General features: G+C 36.0%; 1 protein-coding gene across 6 annotated transcripts in view; it reads left to right on the top strand.

Moving 5' to 3' along the window:
• CNTLN (centlein) overlaps positions 1–19,696 on the top strand; it is a 199,375-nt gene that overhangs the window by 102,524 nt on the left and 77,155 nt on the right. For 5 of the 6 annotated variants that reach the window (XM_072860344.1, XM_072860352.1, XM_072860349.1 and 2 more), the window contains 2 exons: positions 39–160; positions 3,029–3,154. In XM_072860344.1, the coding sequence (XP_072716445.1) occupies positions 39–160; positions 3,029–3,154 (248 nt within the window). The remainder of the gene's footprint in view (positions 1–38; positions 161–3,028; positions 3,155–19,696) is intronic. The other variant, XM_072860350.1, reaches the window with a different exon arrangement.

Genomic DNA, 19,696 nt, shown 5'->3' on the forward strand with positions numbered 1-19,696 from the left:
TTGCCCAAATCTAATGTTGTTTTTCTGGTGCTGTACAGACTCAAGAAACTGATGAGCTAAGAGCAGCCCATGAAAAACCGAAAGAGAGGCTGCAGATGTTACAGACCAACTACAGAGCACTAAAAGAGCAATTAAAGCAGTGGGAAGAGGCTGATAGCAGGTAAGTTACATAGCTCATTAAAAACATTTCACTTACACAAGAAATCTGAACAGAAGTATTATACAGGTATTCAAAAGAGAATTTGATTTGAAGGAAGAAGCTACTATGTGATGATCAAGACTTTATCTTTTGTTAAAGCAGAATACATGGCATACCCCTATATGAGAGAAATTACAGTTGAAACCAAGAGTAAAATGTATTGAGCTGACACCTTGACTTATTTTATTTAGGATCTCATTTTAAGCCTGGGTACTGGACAAAGGTCTGCTAGGGCTGCTTATTTATGCTTGTCTAATTCCCCAGTCGATTAATTTGTTGACTGTGTATGTTTTTAATTTTCGGTAATAGAACAATTGCTCCTTATGTTTCAAATAGTTTTTAAAAATAATTTTACTCATTAAACAATACAGAAATAACAGCCTCTCTAACATTTAGTGATTCAAACATTAAATGAAGCTGATCCTAAAATCCCCTTCTTAATAGGGAAAAAAAGAGTATGTGCATGAAGAGCAGGGTGTTTTCATCTGTTAAATGATTATAAAATCAATTATTTCTGATCATTCTACAAAAATATTGCAGTAATATATCTTTATTAATGGAAAGAAGAAAGACTCTACCACATCAAAATTTAAATAGCGAATATTCGATATGTACTTCTCCCTTAAATTCTATACAGAACAGTGAAAAATTTATGCATAAATTCTTTTAAGTTCTTAGCAGAGAGTTAGAATTTTTGGTAAACAGACACATTTGGAGGTATGAAGACATTTCTTACCACTTCAGTTATCAAACACTGCTGAGGTACAGTTTTTCAGGCCCTGTTTCAAGGAAGTAATTTGAGTGGGTCCTTATGTCCTGGTAGCTTTAGTAAGACTTCAGCTTGCACCTACAGTTTAGTAAACACATACATGTTTTACTAAAAATAATTCCTTTTGTAATTAGAGCAATACTGACTAATCTTGACACAAACTTTGTAACTCTCTCTAACCAAAAAGAGAGTCATAGAAATTGCTGCAAAACTGGTAGCTGTTCAGAGAGTCCAGGGTGACATAAAGGGTCCTACTGTGAATGATAAACTGTCCCTTATATATAAGTAATGCTTTGGCCTGTCTGCGTAGATTTGCATTGCATTGTAATACTATGGCATTTCCTTAAGAATGGTTGGCCTTTTAAAAATAAAAAAAAAAGTGTGGATGAAAATAATGGTAGGGTACAAATCTGCTACAGGCATTGGTAGCACAGGAAGATTTTTTGAAATACCAAAGCATAAATAACAAATAGATTTGTTTAAATTAGAATGAAAAGTTTTTGTTTATTTAGGAAAAACATGGATGATTTTATCTTCTAGATCACTATTTTAAATTCAGTGCAAGCTGGAAATGGCTGAAACCTACTGGATGATTGTTACTTTGTGCAATGAAATTATATAATTCTGTGTCTAAGCTAAGTAGGCATTCATGGTCCACAGAGAGGCCAAGGCTGAAAAGATACAAAAATGCAACCTAGATAAACACAGTAAAATCAAACTTGATATACAGTGAAGCACTGAGTGTTCTGGTTCTGATATTTAAAAAGAAAAGGAAGAAAAGAAAAGAGAAAAAGAGACAAAAACAACTTCTCTTTCTGTTTAAAATAAATGAAACCAGCTTATGTCCTGACAGGAATCTATTTGGGAAAAGTAGATATTGGGGAAAGTGTAATGCTAAATCTTTATTTGTTCATCTGATTTTTTTCATCAGATTCTGATGATCTGATTTGTTCATCTTTTTCATTAAGATGAGATGAAAATTAAAGGGTTTTGTTAATTTTTGTTGTCAAAACAGAATTGTATGAAGTCATCATACTAAAAGTTTTTCATTTGTAATATGCTTAAACAAAGGAATGTAGCCAAGACACAAATAAAAAGAGTCTGTAAATGATTATACTTTACACTGTTATTTTGGTATCTCAGCTTTATATTGCTGGTGTAATGTAAATTGTGCATTAAGAACTCAGTATCAGGTACTTATATGGCACTTCTGATCCTCTGTAAGTGATGGAGGACACCATTCTTTCTGATTCTTCATAGATTAGAATCTGTTATTGAGATGGCAGCTGATGGGACCTAATCCACCTGTCAGTGTACATACAACTTCCACTGACATACGTGACTGCAAAGATGATGGGATGGTGGGGGGCCTTATGAGGTTACCACATTCTCTGAGAGTTTGTTTCTATGCCTGGTAGGAATTTAAATTGCAGAGAGTTTTAAATTCATTTTATAAAGGATTTTTTTAATACAATTTAAATCTTTTGCATTATTAAGATACATTAAAAATATTCCAATGACTGAAAAACTGTGAAATATTTTCTTTTTCTTTTTCTGTGCATGTAAATTCAGTATGCTTTTTCCTGATGCATCATCTTATCCATAGATAGCTTATTCTTTCATTAGACAGTAGATCAACAGTTTTAGAGTGGGCATTAGCGCAACTTCCAGATTGGTTTGCAGGGGCATTTATGGTGACAACTCTCATTTTTTGCAAGACATTGTGTGATGGTTTCACCTTCTGCGTTCTCATAGCAGTATTGTAAGGAATGCTGACAGAATGAATGTGAGTGACACTGCTCTGCTGCTGCCACATGTCAGCTGAGAGCCATGGTGCCATACTAGCACTATTTCTGTCTGAAACTACGTAATTGAACTTTTCTATAAAACCACATTTAAGGTTTCATGCCTCACAGAATGTCTACATCATACAGGATTTATATTCAGTAGATGCCACAGTTCAAAATTTGTGTTTTCTGAAAGCAAGGATGCTTTTATTGTTGTGGTCCTAAAACATGTAGATATTTGAAAACAAACAACCTCTTTTTACTCATAAACAGGATTGAAAGTAGTAAAAGCAGATACCAGCATGCCGACCCCTGTCAGCTTTGTCAAGAGGATTCTGACGCTATGTGGAATGAACTGGCTTTTTTCAAAAGGGAACACAAAAAGCTGTTGATTGAGAAGTGAGTTCGTTTCTTAAATGGTGTTTACATAAAGAACCATTCTGCTGTTTTTTCTGAAGGTAGTGCTTTGCAGGCTGCATAAGAGGAATTTCTTGCAAAATTCCAAGATAAAACCATCTTCTACCAAAAGCAGAAAAGGAAAACATCAGCTCTTTTTTTTTTCCTTTTTTTTCATCCCGCCCCCCTTAAATCAGTGACAAGTTACAAGTTTGCTAGCACTAACAGAAACTGTATTCCATGATCTAGGGATTGTGTTAATTAATGTGGCTCTCATCTGTTGGAGGTGTCGCTCTTCATTAGCCTGTATTTTACACACTGCCGTGCTTCATTTTTGGAATGAGGTGGTGAGGGGATAACCTAGCCAGCCATCCTTGTTTGATCTTTGTGATACATACGCAATGCAGAATGCCTCAGCTCTCTTGGTTCCCTGCCCTGTCCTGCTAATCCCAGCTGAGCTCATTATGGTGTAGCCTTGCTGCTACTCCTGGAGCCAGAGCTGTCCAAGCTAATTACTGGTAGCAGCAGAGCTGCCTGTTAAGGGTCTGGTGTGGATCTGCTAACATGGTCCTTGGTAGTGACCTGCAAAAAGCACGAGGGAGTTGCTCTCTTTCTTGCTGTGCACAGCCTGTCCTTTGGGTTTAGTGCTGATCCCTTCACACAGCTCTTTTAGCTGTAGTAAGTGTAAAACTTGGTGAAGGAAACTCTTACTTTGGAAAACATACAGTTTGCTGCTTTGATCTCATAATTCATAGGCTATTATACTCAGCCAGGCAAAGTAAGAAAATGTCCTTTTATACTAGACAAAAGGAAGTTAGCATGGTATAATTAGCCCTTTCCTGGTATTTAACACTTTCTGTAAGTCAAGCTGATTTTTTTTTTATTTAAGAATCAAGACATCGGAGAAACTTTTATTCAGACTTTGTTTTTGTCAGCATTAAAGAAAATGTGTTTTCCCAATGGGTCTCAGTGTAAACTGATTTTGTGGAGATACCATGAAGGCTGAAATCACAGAATTTAAACAGCAGCAAATTGTTTTGTAGTATGTAAGCCCTTGTGTTGCCCATAAGCTGCTTTAGCGTATTACATACAATATTGCCAGTAGCTGTATTGCATGGGGTATTCTTATATCCGCCAGTTACAATTGTGTGCCTGTTCTTGTCACTTCATTGTCACATCTTTGTTTGCTGTTTTGAAACTATCGGAACAAATTATCACATGTATTTCTTTTGTTTATTTTGATTTTTATGTAGGGAAGAGCACTTTCTTGCCATACATGTTATTGCAGTTGTAATTCTCCTGTCACTAATCAACACATGCACCACAGGCAACAGTAACTCAGGAGCAATAACATAAGCCTCTCCTTTTCACACAAAGCCATGAAAGAGAGATTGCTTACGTATTGTGCACACCCTGAAGGCTGGTACAGTTGGATTGTTTTTCTGGAGCTCCTGTGCAGTCACATTTATGGGGAACTCTGTTATATCTGGTACATTGCAGATCAGTGGCCTTGACTAGATTGTGGTGAAGTGGCATGAGCAAACAGTTAAGCTCTTCAAAATACAGAATTATTAAGTCAAAATAAGTTCTTAAAATTCTGCATAGTACTTAGTAAGAAGCCATTGCACCATTGTGATCATTAAGGTGAACTCCTTGTATGGGTTTAGGTGCTTTTTACTTCTAATGGGCAATCGTGCTTATTGTTAGTTGTCGTTAGGAAGGAATGAATACATAACTCCTGTGTTTTTTATATCTGCCTTCAATGTCTGTCTCTAATAATGACTGTCTTTAATTTGTTGAAGCAAGTCAGCATTTCAAGATCTGAGCTCATTTTCTTAAGAAAGTCAATACTAAATTTAGTGTACTTTTTAGATCTGTGGAAAGGGCTTCTTTATATTGTATGTATTCTTTCTTAAGCTCTATGGATAAAGGGCATGATCTACAGAGTTGTACCAATTACTTATATTAAATATGTGTAATTTCTGTCTGTGACTAGGCCAGAGAGTGAATGTTAGGAAAGCAGGATTATTTGTTGTTATTTATTTGTTTTACCTGTAAGGAAGATTTTCCTCCTTCCCTCCCTTCCTCCCTTCCTCCCTCCCTCCCTCCCTCCCTCCTCTCCCCTCCCCTCCCCTCGTATAGCAATGATGTAAAACGTCTTTAACTTGCACAAAGGGATAATAAATAAAGTATAGGGTAAAACCAAGGAAAGCCCGTTGATGCATGTCCCAGGCTCCAAAATGCAGTCATTACCAATATTAGCACACTGTAGACAATGTTTGTAAGTTGTGAAATCTGTTTTTAAGTCAGGAAAAGCTGAAGTTGCTTGGGAAGTCACTTGTTCTGATGGTGCCTAATTCCAAATCGTGTTGAAGTTGGTGGAAAGACTTTGTGTCAGCCACTACTTTCTGTCAGGTCCTTTTATAAAGCTTTCTTCTCATCACAGGCAGGGATTGCTTTGACTTTTATGTAAGCTATTGAACACTATGCACCTTTCAAGCTGGACACTAATACACAAACAAATATAGGGTTTAGGACTTAAATTTAAGCACCTCTTTTTAAAAATGTATGAAGTTTTCTGTTTTCATAAAGTTCAGAATGCCTAATGTCAGAGTTATTTTTTGGAGAACATTGATGCAGAATGCGGGGCATTGTTACTACAATTTTTTTACTTTTTGATTAGTAAAGAATAGTAAGTACATGTTGTATTACTTTGCAATTAATAGAGGAATATGTTTCAGAGCCATGGGCTGCATCCCCTCCATACTTAATGATGTATAAATTTGAGCCATTTGTGCACATAAAAGAAAGTATCTCTATGTTGTGACAATCCCATGCTAGATTAGTAAAATATAATAATCAATAAACTGTGATTATTTACTGTGTGCTCAATGCTTTATGTATATATTTCTCTTGAATTTCCCAACATTCCTCTGGAAGGAAGAGGATTTTTTTGCTATTAATATGATTTATCTTTATACTAAGTGCATTACAGAATAATTATTCTCTAACTTTATAGAAAATGTTTTTAGTAATAGTTTTACCTGATTTCTTCATTAAGCCTCCTCCCCTGCTATTTACTCTTTCACAAAGAATAACAAATTATATTCCACAATGTATATGATGTGGATTGAAAGATGCATTTTTAATTTTATGAGTTATAAAATCTCCTTTTTAAAATTCTTTATTATTCAAAACAAAACAAAAACAAAGGTCCAAAATTTAAGTTCACTTTGAGATCTGAGCCAGTAGCTAAGAAAATAGTCTAACTTTAAAGCCCTCACGACTCGTAGTCTTAAGAAATCCTATAGCAGCCACCAGCTAAACTCATGCCACAATTGAAGAGTTGCAAACAGGAACAAAAAGAGATAGTTGAAATAAATTTCCTAAGTATTCTTTGAAGTGTTTATTAATGCTAATGGCCAAGTGAAAACAATTCCACAGCTCTGCTAGGATGTCCCATTTTGATCTTCTCACATGGATGATTTTCCCTATGAAGTATGCAATACCTGTGTTATGCTGCAGTCATTTCCTGTTAAGTACCATGTTACTGTAGGCTACAGAAGCAGCTATTGTATTGATGTTCATGTTTTGTGTTAAGAAAAACATGGGATTTGATAACTTTTTCTCCCCCTTAAGCAAACAGAAAAACATAGTAGTATTCAAACAGTAGTTAACACTTAGCTTGAGCAGGAAAGTGACCCATGCTTGTATAAGTATAATATTTTTATTTGAGCTCTATGAAAGTGCTGAAAACTTGCATGAGAAAGATCTAGTAACATAAAAAAATTGAAATTTCTTTTATTCAGCTGTGCAGCACTAGTGCTTTCAGATTCAGCATCTTGAAGCTGCATAGAACTGGAATATCTTCAATGAAAATAGGCATATCATTTTACAGATAGATACATTTTTATAGAGAGAGAGTTATATATAAACATACACACAGATATATTTAAATCTAGTATAGTTCTCAGGTTCTTAGATAGATTATTTTTAATCTTGGCTATTAAGTGCTAAATGTTGTCTTGCTTTCTATAGAATTGTATTGACAGATACGTCCTTTGACATTTTCTTCCCACATTAGTTAGAGGCATCTTTGTACCTATATTATTTGGATTTTGCTGAAATTAAGGGCAAATTAGTATGTAGCATGTCCAATTAAACTATTATGTGGTTGCAAGCTAGCTATTTTGAACTACTTTGGTACTTCCATATTAAATTCTTGTTTGCTGGAGTATAGGGATACCCCATCCATTTGGCCTTTAATGTACAGACTTTGGAAAGGTATAGTTGACTGTATATAAACTATTGTGGAAGCTTTACAATTTTACATCTTTTGTTCTCGATTACTTTGTGGGAGATCTTATAATTGATACCAGCAACACTGAATTATTTGACATAGTACATTCTTTGACATAAGGCATTATGACGTAAGTCATTGTCTTCACAGCTAACTGGAAATTGGTTGTCCGTATGGTATGGTCATATGCATCTTGTGATAAGGAGGAAACGTTTATAAAGTGATAGAGATAGCGACATCATTCAAAGAACCTTTGGTAGTTATTCTTTCCTTTGAGTGCCTGGGTAGCTGTGCATGTCCTCCATATAGGAAATGTGCTCTGGATCTTTGAAGCATGTGGAATCACTGCAAGCTCGGTAGCATCCTTACTCTGCTATAGCAGCTATTTAATAAGGGTTTCTTATTAGCTTTGCTTTTTTAGGAAAACAAGACTTAATGATTTCTGCTTTTCTTATTCTTTGTAGAGTCAAAGCAACTGTTCTATACCCTGTGTAGTGGTATCTGACCAGCCAGCTGGCAGGAGCCTAACTTGGGACCAGCAGCAGCATGTGATGCCTCTTGCCTTTTCTAGCTATGAGAATGGGTATGGTGGAGGAAAGCTAAATTTACTGTTCTGGAATGGTGGGAGTAAGAAACACAAACCTAGGCTTTATTACTTCCTCTGCTGCTTGAATATGTCTTTTTCTTTTTTTTCTAGAAAACCTGCTGAAAAAACGCAGTTTTGATCACCTTGACAGTCTCTTTGGCTAAACAGGAAATATCTTGTCATCAAAGACTTTTAGTTTTTAAACTTTCATTGTTGTGTGCAACATCCAAATACCACAGTATTTTTTTTCTTTGTTCTACTCGATAGCTACGTCGTGTACCAAATTAATTTGGAACAATGTGCATTCATGCTACATCAGTGTTAAAAAGTATGACCTACAGAGTATAGCCCTTCTGACATACGTGCTATGTCTGTAAAGTAATCTTTCTGTTCTTCAGTTTTAGGAGTCCTGGGACATAGCAGGCTTCTTACTGCAAAATACTTAAATCTAATAGCTCAGAGCTCTTGTTTACTTTTTACTGCAATTAGTAATTCTATACTGCAAAGCCAAATATTGTTAAAATAATGATGTATTTGTTTAGGTTTGGGATGGATAAAAAGATTGCTAAATCTATTTTATGTTAGCGCACTGACATGGCGCGTGCTCACTGACTGGAGTGAATGTTGCTCAGTGGAAATGATGGTCAGGCTCAAGTATGAGGACTTGCAACAGTGCAGTTGTTGACTAAAACCACTACAAATAATTTAAAATGTAAGAAAATAGCAGCATTAGTTGTACTACAGCGTGCGATTTTTAAAAGAAGTTTTTAAAGGACCAAAGTCAGAACTGTAAATACCACATGAAGTCATTTAGGGGCTTTTGCATAATTAATTCACACGGCCCCTTTTGTGAAAAGAATTATTTTATCTTTTCTAGCAAGCTTCCAGTTACATTTTCACAAAGCACTGTGTCAGCTAACTGAAATAAATATATTGTTGTTTTCCAGTAAGAGTGATCTGTCAGGGATAATGAGATTAATGATCTTTAATTGTTAAGCTTGTCTCTAGAACTTTTCTTACCTGTGTCCACCAGATCTTGTAATTTCCTGTGTCCTGGCTAACAGACAAATTTGGGGGCTTGCTGTGCTTTTGGAAATCAGATATGTTGATGTTTTTCCTTTGTTCTTCCATATTTAATCACACTTTTCTTGTTTGCAGGTATTTGTTCAAAATCCAAGTAGTATTATCAAATCTCTGTAAGCAGCCTGTAGTATTTCAGTGCCTTCTCATACCTGATGAGACTGTGTCATACTGAAAACATGCAGTCATGCCGTTAAACATTCTTCCATAATGCATAAGCAGGGAAAGGAAGATTAAAGTTGCATTAATGATAAAATTTGGGCATTGTCAGGGACAAGAATAGCAGAGAAATGTTGGAGAAAGATATGGACTCTAAGTTACCTTCCTTTTGTATTGCTTGCTCAGAAGTATTGCCTGTCTTGCTGTTGAATCACAGTGATTTCTGTAGATTATCTGAGTGTTACAGAAATGAAATATTGTACTGTTGGTAAGCACACTGCTTGTGAGAGTGCTGTGTTCTTCTTTCCTCTATTGCCTAGACAAAAGTTCTTCAGCATTTAGGTGGAAATGTCTGATTTATTGGCCTACATATATATGTATATATAAAAATAAAGAAGTACTGAGTGTATCATGTTAAACTGTACCGAATGTTCATAGTAAGAAGCCTATGAACCTACAATCTGTAACACCAAAGCCCACCAAAGCTAGTAACATAAGCTGTCAGACTGCTATATTAAGAGAGTAATGAGGCAATAATGAATACAGGTTTCTCTCCAACACTTGCTATGGAGTTCCTGGGAATTCTGGTGAGGGCAGCACTGCTTGGTGCTTTCTGGCAGCAGCTGAATTTAGCATAGAACACTAGTTTTCCATTTTCCCTGCATGGTACTGATTTTGGAAGGGAAATGGCAAATTTCCATGTTTAGGTATATCTCAGCTTTGCTAATAGCTATGGAACTTCAAGAACTAGATTTTGCAAAGAAGTAGAGACATTAAGTTCCTTCAAAGACTGCAAATAATGTTTTACAATGAAAATTATTCAGCAATGTTTATGTATTCTTGCCCTATCTCTTGAACTCTTTCCTAAGTGTACAGTTCTGGAATTCCAGAAACTCAGGTGTGGAGCTAAGTGGACCTTTATTGTGGCCCAGCATGAACTTTGTGATGAACTACTTGGCTGTCTTTTGCTGTGTGAGGTAGAATATGCATATACATACAAAAGTTTAACCTGTCTTAATGTTTTTGGATCTTCTTCTAATTTGTAAAGAATTCAGAATGCGTGATCTAAGAAGTATTGTTGTATTGGTTTTTTTCAAACACAAACTTATCAGAATAAACATGGCATCTTCCAAATTTTCCTAAAACTCAAATATTTCAGTGAAAGAAATAATTTAAGAAATTGATTTGCATCCTTACTTTGCATTATTGGAAACCAGCTCCATACTAAAAACAGGCTGTAGGTAACAGAGACTTTGGTGTGTTGGTCATCTAAGGTTTATATAAAGGTTAAAAGCACTGATGCGATAATAAAACTCTCTTGTTATTCATGCAATGAAGTCCTCACCCTGTGTGCTTGTCTGAGTTATGTTGATCACACTGGTACCCCAGTCATGGCCCTTCAGGTTGAATCCTTTCTGAACTAACTACAGATAAACACTGTTTATGTGGCCGTTCTGATGGTCTTGTTATAAAGGAATTAAAAAATTCAAATTAAAATAATGAGCATAATTCACACAATGTAACATTATTTTTTTTTTAAACACCTTTTGGTCAATCAGCTGGGTTTTGTGCTACAGTAAAACAAATTAAAGATTACTAAATGGTAGATAAAATTTTAGGCATGGATTTCTACCATCCTTTTGGAAGCTAAAGGTTATGCTGCATGTTGAGACTATTTTAGTCACTAGTCACTAGCACATCTTTGAGTTTTGAGTGACTTAATTTGAAATATTTCTCAAAACTCATTCTTGACAACTATGACACTGCTCACTCTTTTGTTATGTGAACAGACATTGGATTGGTGTGGGGGGAGTTGCTTTTATCCTTTTTTGCTCCTGAGTGTGGGTTGTAAATCAGAGAGACTTTACTTAGCACCAACAGATACCGCTTCCTACAATTTTCTTCCATCTTATAAGTGACTGAATTGGGAAACAAGAATGATAAAGACGTATTTCTGGAAGTGAATGGATAAAGTAAGATAGATAGCTCAATGACTCTGTATAGTCAAATATTCCATTTCCTTGGTTAATTAAGACTACAAGTTTCTTTGTGTAAACTGTAAGTTTACAGTTTTCTTCCTGTAAAGGAATTCCAGTAAATCATTCTGGATAGTTTGAATGTTCACAAAATGTAAGTAATGCTAGTACTTTTTGTTTTAGTCTTCTTTTGGCAGCATTATCCCCAGACATATGTAATGGTTTTTGCTCTTTCGCACAGTCTAGATCAAACACCTGCTCCCAGGTTTACTCTCACCTCCCAAGGCTGTCAGTTGACACATAAATATACAGAGCTATGAAAAGAGCATATTTTGCCCTTACTGCAGGCAAATGTTCTTGAATCATAATGCTGTAGGAACAAATTGAAGAATTTCTGTCAGAGTAGTATTTCACATGTAAAAGTTGGATAAAGTTTCTGCCTAGCTTGGTTCTCATGACTCTCAACAATTTTTGAGTAGTAGAAAATTAAAATCAGTGTTTGCATTATGACGTAACAGATTTCCCATCCTAATTTATGACAGCCTCTTCCTATATTTTCTGTGGGTGTTTTACAAAAGTATGCGTAATGTGCAAGTGCATTCTACTCTGGTTTTACAGAGTAGAATTTTTACCCTTTTGAAGACTCACAAACAGAAAGTACAATTCAGTTTTGCTTACTTAGAAGACCTTTCTATGTTGATCTGCTGTCTTTCTTCTCAAGCTCCTTTCTTTTCTAAGGGGAAGAAAACAGAGCTCCTTCTGCTGTCCCATTTTCTTTGCAAGAAATATTAGGCTATTTGGCTTAAGCTTTGGATAAGAAAAAATTTCCTGGCACTACTTTGCCCTGGTGTTTTTAAAACTTACTTATTTTGGTTGCTGTAATAAGCAACACTACTGTCCCTTTTTAAGGACCCTGATAAAAAGCATGCAAAGCTTGCGTAGCAGCATTTTTTCTGTCTGATTTTCTTCTTAATTTGGCTTTCTAGTCTTTAACAATCTTCCATGACTCTGGAGGAAAACATTTGAAAAGGCAATAGTTAACCTCTTGGACTCAGAGGAAGGCTTCCCTGACTGCAGCAGCTCCTGGACTAGCCCCCTGATATCTGTCCACACCAGCAACAGTATGCATTAGGAGATTGTGGTTGGTTCTGCTTATTTCTCCAAAGAGTCATCCTGCTGCAGTCTTACAACCTGTAATCCTTGGGAAGGAGTCGGTTTCCTCAGTGGGTTATTCCTTCTTATGTATTCAGCTCTATTAGAAATGAGATTCTCTGCTTGGTTTTATTTTCCAGATAAAATTCCCTGGGACAAATGGAAAAAAAGTCTTATTGTTTGTTTGGATGTTTATTTTAGACTGCCATGAGCCTGCTCTCTTAATTCCTTTTATCTGTATGCAGAGGAGCGTAGGAGTCTCCTGCTGGCCCTACCTGTGAATGCTGAAAGCTGCTGATGAGCAATAGCTGACTTATGGGATGTATATTACTCTGGAGGCAGTGGTTTGCTAGAGGACTAACTAGAGTCCTCTGGCAATGGTTAACCTAGGGTCGGCAACTCTTGAGGGAAGGAGCCCTTTAAACTGATAAGTGCAGAAAGAAAGTTTATGCTACAGTTCAGGCTATCTTTCTAAATTACCTTTTCTTTAATGCATTGAGACCCAAGTGCGCATGTGTATATGTACCTTAGATTTCGAGCTGTGTGAGGGCTCCTGATGGTATCTTTAGAACTGCTGACAATTAAAAATGATGAGTACTAGGAAATTTTGTTCTAGCAAGACGGTATATTTTGCAGAAGCCCTGCTTATATGCAGATGGTATGAGCATTTCGCCTATTCTAGTAACTTGATAACTAAGCAACTGTTACAGAGATTTTCTTGCTGATGCCTAGCTATAATATAAAAGAAATCAGAAGTAATTCCTTTGGCAAAACTGTTTCTATAGCACAGTTTTTATTATGCTGCCTCTTTCTATATTCCAAATGGGTGAGTATTACAAAAATAACTAAATAATGGAGGAGTAATCAAAAGTATTCTATTGCCATAAAATAGAATTCAGAATATTGTATGATACTGGAAAGAGCAGATACTATAATTGTGGGTCAAGGTCAGTACCTTTAAAAATGTATGCAATACCAACATAAACTATTAGCTGGAAAGGTTTGATCTCTCTTGATTTTTTACCATCCTTGTTTTAATATTGCCAAGTGAGACTGTAGCAATCATAGTTGAAGGATAGAAATGGAGCATTGGTACATAAAACAGGGTGCTGTGTGCTTACATGCTCCTCTTGGTGCCTTTTGTATATATATGTCACAAGGAAGAAGAACGACTTCAATGAAGTTATTGATAGTAAACAAAGCACTTTGAGGTTGTTCTCAGGATGTGAAAACAGGCATGATTCTACTTCTGACCTGCCATATTAGAAGATAATGACAGTATTCTAGGAAGTGCCAGTAGATTCCTGCTAATTTAGGGTGCTGATTCCTGTTAATTCAAGGACTCGATAGCTTCTCCTTGGCTAGTAAGGACTTGGAAGTTGTTCTCTGACCATGTAATCTGGAGCACCTAAGACTGTTGCTGGCCTGGACCATTTCTTGTCAGTAGAGTAAAAGTATTTTGGAGTAGGTTATATTGTCAGAAGGTCTCTTTGGGTTTTCGACTTGTTTTGGAACCAGATAAGAAAATGCTTATTGTTGAGAAAGAATTACTGAAGAAATAGAGTAAAATTCTACCAGATAGACTTACAAGCAGCATAACCTCTCTATGCAGAAGGCTCAAGGCCATGAGGTAATTTCAGGTCTGCATAAAGGTGAAAAACAGTACACCAGTTTCTAGACTTTGTATGTCTTTAAGTCACTCTTCTCCCGTCTGATGGGCTATCATTTGAACTTAGGAAAGCTGCTAGAAAATACAACATTTGATTATAAATAAAAGCAAGGTGTTTTCCTGGAAGGAGTCATAAATTCTAGATTTTTTTTCAGTCCACTAGTTGTATTACTCTCTCAAGCACATTGCAAAACCAGTCTTTTTTTCTTCCTTCTTTCAGAAATGGTCCTGAGCAGAAAAGTGTGTGTGTGTGTGTGAGCTGAATAAATATTTTAAATAAGATTTTCAGTTAATCTAATAGATATAGGATTAGTGTATTTGTTCTTAAAATTAGAAATAGCAATCACGTAAGTCACTCATAGTTATGTAACCTTCATTATCGGCAAATTTGATAGGGTGTTACTGTAAAATTTCAGGATACATTTTTCAGTTAGACAGTCTTCTTTAGGACTCTAGAAGCCTTGACTACAAACTAGCCAGGACTGAAAAGACTTTCCCAGTGCCATCAGAAAAGAGTTGTTCGCCATGTTTTGAAAAAGTTTTATACCTTTTCAGCTTAGAAAAACCAAACCGAACTTATTGAAATGAACCTGTGTAAAGAATGCATCTAGATACAGGACAAGTGATAATTGCAGTTTCAACATTGCAAGCTTTCAGAAGTGTCTCACTGTGTTAGCATTACCATTGCAGATATGAGTTTAGACTTTGAGTTTAATGAAACTTAATAAATTTTAACTGGGTGGTTACTTATTTTCTTTTCATCTGGATTGCTGGTAGGTATTCCTAGTAATGAATCTCCTTTGTCAAGTTGTCAGAATACTTCACAGTATTTGATAAGCATTTGCACAAAGGTCATGTCTGGTATCTCTCTATTGTTTTAAATTATATCCTAGGAACTTACCTTTTTAAAAATTGAATTAAATAGTAGAATGAATACACGGCATGAATGTGACAGAGACTTTAAAATACAGTAGTGGCCTTTGACTTTTATCATGAGCTGGATGTGATCAATGTATACTTACACTCAAGTTTGTTTGTCTTTCCTCTTGACCTGCTTATTTCCATTGTATTCAAATCCCATCGTTTGTTCTTGAATTATGGTTCAAAGGTCTATCTTCTCTGAGTCTATAGAACAAACACATTTTTCCAAAGAAAAGATTTCTGTTTTCCTGTTATGATTACTATAGGCTTTCTTTTGAGTTCTACATTGCTGTATGTGTTCAATTTAGAAGCTTGATCACTTCTGTTGTCTAAGTTAGGTTTTTCCATAGACCTCTTCTTTTTTTTTTTTTTTTTCCTCCTGGTTCATCAACCTGAACTGCAGGACTGCATAGTTTCTCCTTGTTCATTCCTTACTTGTTTAGTTTTTTCTTTAGTTGATGTTGCATATGGTTTGCTTAGCAGCACTTTGGTACCTACATACATCCTATTCCTCTTTTTGTACAGGTGTATCATCTCTAAATGAACTTCAGTCTCTAGCTCTTCCCTGTACAAACGGAGTTTAAAACCTCTTAGAAGGTTGAGGTTTTTTAATTGTGTAATAGCAGACATAATAGTGAGATCATGTTTATGAGATGCTGACTGAAAAGAACACAAAAACTTACATACAATCATAGAATTTTTAAAAATTCAATTTTAAAAAGCCAGAAAATTAGTTTTCCTCAAAAAATGCTGATTTTAAAATTTCATATGCTATATATTTTATTTGTTTGCTCAAGCAAAAACATACATAGTATGAAAAAGAGAACTAGAAAGCACCCTGTTTGTCAGCTGATATATTGTCATTAGGAGATTTGTGAAAGGGTAAACTGAAAGCATCCTCCGTGTTCATGTTACTGCTTTACAAAGCAGACAGTTTACTGTTTCCAAATTTTGGTAGATTTGTTTTTCTCCTCCAGTTCCTAAATACACTCATTGCTGAATTTCCCTACTGGGAAAAGAGTTATGCTCAAATACTTGTGCTACTCAGTATTACAATCTGAAACAGGAAAGATAATTAACCCAATCCACAATGTAAACTAATAATTTATTTCAGTTTGTTTAGTAACTACTGGATTTACCAGGAGAAAAATTATTTGATATCAGATACAAAAAGTTTAAAATATGCTGTTATTTTTTCTTTTCTTTTTAAGTCAAGCTTGTAGTTGTATGTAATTGTAAAATGTGAAATTTGTGGAGCAGTCCTAAAAAAAACTGCTAGAAGCACAGTTAAATAGAGATTAAGATAAGGCATCTAAAATATAGATCATCCTCAAAATTGCTTACTCTTGAAATATCTTCAAGTCCCAGCATTTTTACCGTCAAAAGATGAAGGAGGCATATACTAATGCTCAAAGATTTCCTTTCAATAGCCATGCTTCAAGACTACAATCAAGACTACTAGAAACACTTTACACAGAAACTACCTTTCCACAGTAGAAATATCTTCAAAAATTCCATCCCTCAGCTTCAGTTTGTGTCTTGGATCTTTTCGGGTGACATAAACATGATGCCCTTTGCTCAGCACTTGCGAAATCAAACACAAGTTTTTCAATGCACAGAGAAATCCCCTTTCAGTTAGGATCAAAACCTGGCGCATTTCTTCTTTCCATTGTTTGATGTGTTAATTGAAACTGAACAATGCAAAAACTGATGCAGTAAATCCTGTGAGCATATGCTTAAGATAATTACAGCAAATATTATCTTCATCTGCTAAAATAGTGTTTGAAACTTTTATTCACAGTATCTGAACTTTGACACTGCTTTTCTGACTCTCTAGTTCCAGTAGGTTAGTATTCTGCATTACCACACACAGAGCTTATTTTTGATCCTTTGAGTTGAAGGATTGCAGAGGCAATCCTTCTTTCACCCTCAGTAAGTGAGGGAAGCATCTCATGTCACTAGCATCTGTGCAACTGGATCACAGGTCTATTCAAGTACCTAATCCACTTCGTAAAAGAGTTGAACATGGATCATTTAAAAGACTAGTGGAGCAGACGTAGTCTGTTAAAGGCAGTCCCCCTTTTGGGGAAAAAACACACGCAGATGTTTATCTTCAGACCCATTTGAAATATTTTTTGGAGAGGGAGGGAGAGTTTCGTAAAGATAAATCAGTTCTTACCTATTAGGTTGGCACATCTGTGTGATGGGACACTGAGGGAGATTAACGTGTAAATGAAAGGCTTGCAAGCAAGTATGTCCCCCACCCCTGATTTTTGCCACTATGTTCTTTCAGGATGAATAATTTCTTTCAGTGCTGCATTATACTTCAGCAGTTTTCTGTGACTTCTTCAGTTACCTTGAATTCCTTGGAGTCCCTTCTTGCTCCTTAGAAAGTTCTTACTTGACCCTTTTTTGATGCTTCTTCCACCTGATCATGTTCACTTGTTCTTGGGGAAAGTAGCAATCATACAGCCTCTGCAAAGAACTGTACTCTTCAAGAAGACCATATTTCACCCTTTCCTCCTTTTTGTTGAGCTGCACTCTTGTAACAAAATATGCAGGCTACAGTACTTTTGTGGTGAATTTTAGAGAACTGAACTAGATGTGGGGTTTTTGTTATAATGCATATACAGGTGCTTTTTTTTTTTATACAAGTACTAGCTAGAGTAGCATGTCAGAAATATTCAAATGTGTCAGAGCACATTTTACTACTGAGTTGGGAACAAACAGAAAAGAAGAGCTACTTCTGTATGTGGTTCTTCACATTGCAATTTTTGCTCTGTTTTTTGCCTTGAAACGTAAAAATACATATGAGTGATAGTAAAAAATCACTTGAGTGCACACAGTTATGATAAAAATCCACAATTACTTGTACATTCCTTTTTAATCTTCTGATTTGGTATAATGAATGTAATATGTATCAAGATCATACAAATTATATATTTGTATTTTTCTCTGTTAGCATTATATTTGCCATAAAAATTCTATAGAAAATAAAGCTTGAAGGTTTTGTTGTATTACGTTTGTTTTTCAGAAGGAAAAGATTGAATAGAAATCAATCTATAATCTGTTCCTAAATGAGTCAAGTACTTAGAAATTTGCTCAATGCTAACTGTGTTGGCCTTGAGTGGCACAATCTGTGCATTCAAAACTTAACAAGTTTGTGAACCAAAGATTGTCAGGCTTCAGAGATTAGAAGAAATGAAAGAAACCAAGAAACCAACTGACTAACTAATTAGGGTAGGATAGGATGAGAGTAATTGGTTCAAATAGGAGGCTATACCTGTGTAAGCTTCCCCAGGTCGGAAAAAAATTTAAGCTCAGGATGCAGGTAAGAGTCTCCCCAGTGGAATGCAATATATTCAGTTTGGTTTAGTGTGACATGTATGATTATCTGCATATGAGACATGTTTTATATGTGCTTCTGCAAAGAGCATAAATCTTGGGAAAGGAGAATATCCTGTTTGCAAGAAGGAATCTAATAAGTAAATAATTTACAAATACTTCTGTGCTAGAAGCCCAAAAAATAAGATGTGGAGCTAGACTGCTTGCATCAAGTGACAGTCCTGACACACTAGGCATCTCAGTGACCTGGAGAAAGGAGGGTAATCTGTGGGGTACAGTGTTGCCTGCGTACTAGCTCTGCAGGAATGACAGAGTAGGATTACCCAGTGAGAGTGGCACTGTATGGAAAGAATTATTTAAGTGTAATATCGGACAACTATTACAGAAAAAGGGAGCACTGTGTAATGCTTTTGTATAGAAGTCCTATATTTTAATAATAAATAAGTAGCAGTGAGATTGTACTGCTGATCTTTTCATCAGGATGCTGACAGTGATGCAGAAATGTGAAGTGAGGTTCGACAAGTTGTGAAGGACAGGCTGTAATCATGGAAGGTTTCAGCTATCCACATAGAGCCTGCATCATTATCTTGCCAAGACAAGATGTAGAGATAAAAAATTTGTATGGAATAAGTAACTTTTCTAGAACAATCAGTCTTAGAAACCAAAAGGAAAAATACCATTCTGGATTTTATTTTGAGTGGTATACAGAACTTAGTTCAGAAAGCATTAGAGAGAAAGCCTCTCTGTAACAGTTACCTCAATACAATGAGAAGCACAGAATTGTGCAGCTTGGAAGGAACCTCTGGAAGCTGTCTTGTCCAACCTGCTGCTCAAAGTAGTGGCAGTTTGGGAAGGTTGCTTAGGATTTTGTCAAGTTTTGACAAAGGATGGAGGAGATGGAGACCAAGGATGGAGATTTCAGAACCTTTCAGGCAACTGTTTCAGGGTCTGACCAGCCTAATGAGCAAATTCTTTTTATATCTAGTTGGAATTTGGTGTATTCTAACTTGTATCCATTGAGTCTCATACCATCCACTGCGCTCCTCTGGGAAAAGTCAAACCCCATCTTTTTGACACCCTTACATTAGGTAGACAGCAATAAAATCTTCCCTTCTCCTAGAGCTGAATAAACCCAGGTCCTTCATCCTGTCATAAATCATGTGCCCAACCCCTGACCATGGTGGTACCCCTTTGCTAGACTTAATCTGTTAGGTCAGTGTCTTTCTTGGAGAAGCCCAAAACTAGACATAGCCACACATGCAATCTCAGAAGTGCTGAATAGAACCAATTTTGTAAACCAGTTGACTATAATCTTGCCTGTACAACTAGTATCTTGTTAGCCTTTGCCACAGAGACA

The sequence above is a fragment of the Ciconia boyciana genome, chromosome 4 (genome assembly GCF_034638445.1).
Source record: "Ciconia boyciana chromosome 4, ASM3463844v1, whole genome shotgun sequence".
NCBI classification, from domain to species: Eukaryota; Metazoa; Chordata; class Aves; order Ciconiiformes; family Ciconiidae; genus Ciconia; species Ciconia boyciana.